General features: G+C 30.7%; 3 protein-coding genes across 4 annotated transcripts in view; 1 reads left to right on the forward strand and 2 right to left on the reverse strand.

The window, feature by feature from the left end:
* LOC18035318 (protein XRI1) overlaps positions 1–5,643 on the reverse strand; it is a 26,079-nt gene that overhangs the window by 3,826 nt on the left and 16,610 nt on the right. The window lies entirely within an intron of this gene.
* On the forward strand, positions 3,145–4,579 carry LOC18034655 (endochitinase). The gene is made up of 3 exons (XM_006422409.2): positions 3,145–3,571; positions 3,737–3,884; positions 4,022–4,579. The coding sequence occupies exons 1-3, from the start codon at positions 3,235–3,237 to the stop codon at positions 4,413–4,415; spliced, it is 879 nt and encodes a 292-aa protein (XP_006422472.1). The 5' UTR covers positions 3,145–3,234; the 3' UTR covers positions 4,416–4,579.
* Positions 5,351–5,643, reverse strand: part of LOC112096116 — a 1,000-nt gene continuing 707 nt past the window's right edge. The window contains exon 2 of the mRNA XM_024179015.1: positions 5,351–5,512. Coding sequence (XP_024034783.1) covers positions 5,351–5,512 — 162 coding nt within the window. The remainder of the gene's footprint in view (positions 5,513–5,643) is intronic.

A 5,643-nucleotide genomic window follows, 5' to 3' on the forward strand; every position in this document is an offset into this window, starting at 1 on the left:
TCATTGAGATATATTCTTTTAGTTACAAATAATTGATATCACAAACTAGGGAAAACAAAATCCACAGTTTAAATTGAATGTCAACAAAATTTTATGAGTCATGAAAGTTAATGAATATTAAGAAATTAATTTTTACTAAACAGAAAAGTTAATGAACATCAAGAAAAAATTCTTATATATAAAAAATATGAAATAGAGGTCATGATCTACTCGAAAAGACCAAAAATGAATTTAAAAAATAGTAAAATAGAGTTTTTAGTTTATAAAATGTGAGAATTTGCAATTGTAGAAAGATTCATGAAAGGTAATCTTGATATTTTCAAATTTCAAATTTCAAATTTATAATAATTTATTCATTTGTTAAAATAAGGGTTGAGAGGAATTTGGTGGGATCAATAGTTCCATCTAATATTTCATTAGAAAGAGCGTGTGGACAGAAAATTGGCGGACTCAAATAGCCCCACTCTTTCTTTAATTTCGCATTGACCCCGATTATTTTGTGATTTTCTCCTTTTAGTCAATATTAATTGTTGTTACTGGATTTTCCCCTGAGACCTAGAGCGAGCCCATAACGTTCATGCTCGAGGGCTTCCCAGCCCCAAGAACCAAGCCCAATAATCTTGAGGCAGGTTTATCCAGGAAAGGTGCCTCTGCTAGGACAAGAAAAGTCAATTCGGGTTCTGAGTCGATCTTCAGCCTAGTAAGTGATAAAGCGTACAGTAATGATATTTGACAAACATCAAAAGATCGATTAATATGAAAAAATCCATCACGATAACCAAGTGTGTGAATGTGAGTGTGAGTGTGAGTGTGAGGCGTGAGTTATTTTAATTTGTGGATCCCTCTAACGTACATTTAGGTCTCGTTTGGTATGCCGGATTAGATTAGATTGGATAGGATAATATTGAACTATATAATATTATGTTGTGTTTGGTACAATATTGGATTGGACTATAAATAATCATGTTTTATATTATAATATTACAATTTACAAGTTATTATTATTATTATTATTGTTATTAGTATAAACTGAAATTTTGTATTATTAATAATACAAATCAACCTCAATGACATTAATGAAATATAAATAATAATATAAATAATTTTTATTTTGTTAAATATATATATGATATTTTTATTATTTTTATTCAATAATCTATTATTTTATAAAAAAAAAGTATCTTTTTGAATATTAATTTAATAATTAATTTATAATGTACATTTGAAATTATAAAAATAATTAATAATTAAATAAATTAAAATAAAATTTTATTTTAATTTGAAATTAATAATATTTTTAGTATAATTTATTATTTACATGATTAAAATCAATATTTTTTATTACATTTATCACATATGACTATAATTTTAATATTTATAAATTATTATGTTTAATTGAGTTATCAATATAATCCAATACTAACTAATCCCATAGCCTCTCTTGGGATAATTTTCTTTACAAAATTGAGATTAGTTTGTAGGCCCACGATGACTAAATTTCAATATCCTTGATAGCACCAAACATGAGACAAGGATAAAATTTAAAAAAAGAGTCAAATCCCCACTTTTAATCCTCCAACCAAACAAGACCTTAATGTATGTTAGGGTTTGCCTTAATTTCTAGGCATTTGCTGCCTCAATGAAAATGAAGATGTGCTCGTTTTGCATGTGTTATTCTGCAATGAAAATGACGGTGTGCTCGTTTTGCATGTGTTATTCTTCAGTCACATCCTCTTTTGTTTCTGTCTGCCTTTACAACAAAAATTTACCAGCAACCTGCAAGCATTCATGCACAAACAGCCAAAAAAACGCCTAATATCATCGCCCCACTTGCCCTTGTTTAGTTCTTTTCAAGCTCAAAGCCAACCTCAGTACATTGGGATAAAGACTAGAAGCAGAGAACAGCCGCTGCCAGATCTACAAGATGTGAAATAAAGAAGAGCATCAAAATCCTTAATTATTGCTTGTCTATGTCATGGTTTTAAAAGATAAACAATCTTGATAGGCTTTCTTACGTAAGACATACAGATCCAACGAAAATTAGATGAAACGTTTAGACACAAGACCTTAACTTTGATATCGTATGAAGAGTATATTTATAATATAATGTATTGTTTGGCACATTGTCTCTGAGTCTCAATAAAAATTTTTAAGTTTTTCATTGCTAGCTTCTTAAATTTTCATGTATTATACATAATATATTATGAGTTAGGAGTCATAAACTCATGAATATGAAAACTTAGGATAAAAAATTTGAGATTTTTTTAAATAATTTATTTAGGTATTTTATTTTATAGAAGTTCATGGACTTACTCAAATGCTAACTAAGACTTGAGGGTTGCCTAAGCCTTTATATACCTACCCAATAATTTATTATCAAACAATGTGAGATATTATCCCTAACCCTCAACAGTGTGGAGTACAATCCTTAATAACATATTCCTTTGAAGAAAAAAAAAAAAAACTTGCTTAGGTATTTCAAAAAGGGGAGATTGTCAAATAACATTTACTGTAATTAATATATATCATTTACCCCATGTATATTTTTATAATAGCCAATAACTCCCTAACAACATTAATTTACAATAATATTCCTATTTTTAAATATATTTTTATTTATATTTATTATAAATTAAATAAATTATATGAATAGAAACTGAATTAAAAATAAGTATTAAAAACAATAAATATATGTTTTGATGTGAACAAAAAAATAGTAATAAAATTTTTTCCTATACTTTTTTTATTTTCTAAACATTTTCATCTAATAAATATTTTGTAAATTTAAACTTAAATGTAAAAAGTACAAGAATAATAGTTGATTATTTATTTTATAATAATTTTTTATTTATCATTCAAGTTTTCTTATAATAATTTTTTATCATTTTATAATAATTTTCTTATATATTTATTATAAGAAAATATTTATAAAATAAAAAGTACAAGAAAAATATTTTATTATTAATTTTTTATAACAAAATATATATTTCTTATTTTTAATACTTAATTTTTTTTTTCATTCATGTGATTTATTTAATTTATAATAAACATAAATAAGAATGTGATTAAAAATAAGAGTAATATTATAAATTTATACTATTAAGAAATAGGGGAAATTAGCAACCTCCCTTCAAAAAACCATGACACATATGTTCTATAGATATCATCCCACTAGCCAAAGTTGTGACACACACCAAGTAAAGGATAATTGATATCATAACTCTTGCTTTCAAAATGAGGCTCATTGGGTCCTTACTAATTTTCTCTCTAGTTTTATCTTTTGTACAAGGAGGTTCAGCACAGAATTGTGGAAGCGGCGCTGTGTGCGGTGAACGTGATACTGGCCACGGGACGGATGGCGGTGAACTGGGCAAGATCATCTCAAGGGAGATGTTTGAAGACTTGCTTCCGTATAGAAATGATGAACGATGCCATGCCAGAGGCTTCTACACTTATGATGCTTTTATAGAGGCAGCCAAAGCTTTTCCAGCCTTTGGTAACTCTGGAAATGAAACCATGCGTAAAAGAGAAATTGCTGCCTTTTTTGCCCAAACTGGCCATGAAACTACTGGTTTGTTTCAATTCCTGATCAGCTTAATTAAATTTAAAGATTCCTTTTTCCGGTGCACTAACAAGTAATGTGCAAGTATTAAATTATAAATAAACAGCATCACCCAATCTCCAATCGGTATTTTAATTTGTTACTAATCAATTTTTGTGGTTGATAAACTTACAGGGGGATGGCCCGATGCACCTGGTGGAGAATATGCTTGGGGATATTGCTATATTAGGCAAGTTAGCCATGGGTCCGACTACTGTTATCCTTACTGTCCATGTCCCTTGCCAGGGCAATACTATGGCCGAGGTCCAATTCAACTCACTTGGTAGGCTGAACATTTTGAATTAGTATATCATTGTCTGATCTGAATGAGAAAGTCTTGCCCTCTTGAATTGAAAACTTGTTAAATGTGCATTTACATTCTATCCAACATTAATTATTCACTAACTTGTTCGTGTACAGGAATTGCAATTACTTAAGGTGCGGAGAAGCCTTGGGGGTGGACTTGTTGAACAATCCAGACCTTCTTGCCACTGATCCAGTACTATCATTCAAGTCAGCAATCTGGTTCTGGATGACTGCACAGCCACCAAAGCCATCGTGCCACGAAGTCATTATCGACGAATGGAAACCATCAGCAAATGACGTAAACGCCAGCCGGCTTCCGGGATACGGTCTAACCACAAATATAATCAACGGTGGAATTGAATGTGGCAAAGGTTGGAATAGCTTTGTAGCTAACCGTATTGGGTTCTTTACCACTTTCTGTGGCAAGTTTGGGATTCAGCCTGGCGACAATCTTGATTGCTACAACCAAGGGCCTTATGGCCCTAATTTGATGGCACAATCTATGTGATCATCATGATCAACGTTTTAGTAAAATAAGCTTAATAAAAGCTACTTAATAAAAACTTTAGATGTCACACTTGTAGGTGGACAACTAAATTGTTAGTTTGTTACGCTCTTATTGTAGGTAAATTAAATAAGACTGATCCAACATGGATCAATGAGTCTTCTCCATCTTTCATCGTTTGATTATTTTAACATGACAATTATTTGCAACGCAAAAAGTGCCGTTGACACTTATCCTGCCTATACAGATAAAGGCAATATCCAATTCTATAAGCCACATTTGCATGTGGCTAATTAATAATTCAATGGCATTGCTATTCATCATCATGATGCTCATTGTGGCAGAGATTATAAAATTTTGATTAGGTCTGCTATCCAACGTGGCTTGCCTCTCACTTGGAGGAAATGCCTGGCAAACGAGTCATGGATGCATCAAATTATTATGAAGTTAGTACGCGTATTGCTGCAGAAATCACCCTAATACAAAGACAGCCAGAACATTTTTGGATATCTAAGCCCTGGGAAGTCAGTCTACCATGTGGATCTCAATAATAGATAATACTTCATCATATAGTAGGCGACAATAGGAAACTTCACAACAATGATTTCTATTTTAAAATTGCATAAAATTTGCCATAAACAAAAATAAGGGGTTCTCTAAGATGTTTGAACCAATGATTTAATGGGGAAAAGAATCTGAAGAATTTACAGTTAAGTTTAACCTGTTCATCCTACGCATTCATTTATTTTTACTTCAAAGAAGGCGAAATGATAATCAAGTATCATCTAGCAATATTTAAGAGTGAAAGCAACCGATACTGAGATGGAAGAAAGGTGATATACCAGACAAACAATTTGTTTTTTGTATATAATTTCATTTCTATAGGATGATACAGGTATATTTCAATCATTTACAAGCATGACAATAAAATTTGTAATCTAATTGTTAAGGATGTTGAGAAAGGAGACTCTAGCTTTGATCAAACGCCTAGACAAGGATTCAAGGCCTTCTTCAAGATCTTGGATGCTGGACTCCAATTCTTTCAGCTGGTTTTGCAAATAAACAGTGTTAACAGATTTGAGTGTCAATGCAGCATCCACCTTCTCAAACTCATTTTCGTTTCTATCTTGACTTCCTCACAAGCTATTCTTTTTGGGCGGATAATTTTTTTTTTTTTAAAAAAAAAAAAAATTTTAAAAATTTTTGGAAGGCTTTTTTTTTTTTTTAAAAA

Source organism: Citrus clementina, unplaced genomic scaffold, assembly GCF_000493195.1.
Source record: "Citrus clementina cultivar Clemenules unplaced genomic scaffold, Citrus_clementina_v1.0 scaffold_8, whole genome shotgun sequence".
NCBI lineage: Eukaryota > Viridiplantae > Streptophyta > Magnoliopsida > Sapindales > Rutaceae > Citrus > Citrus x clementina.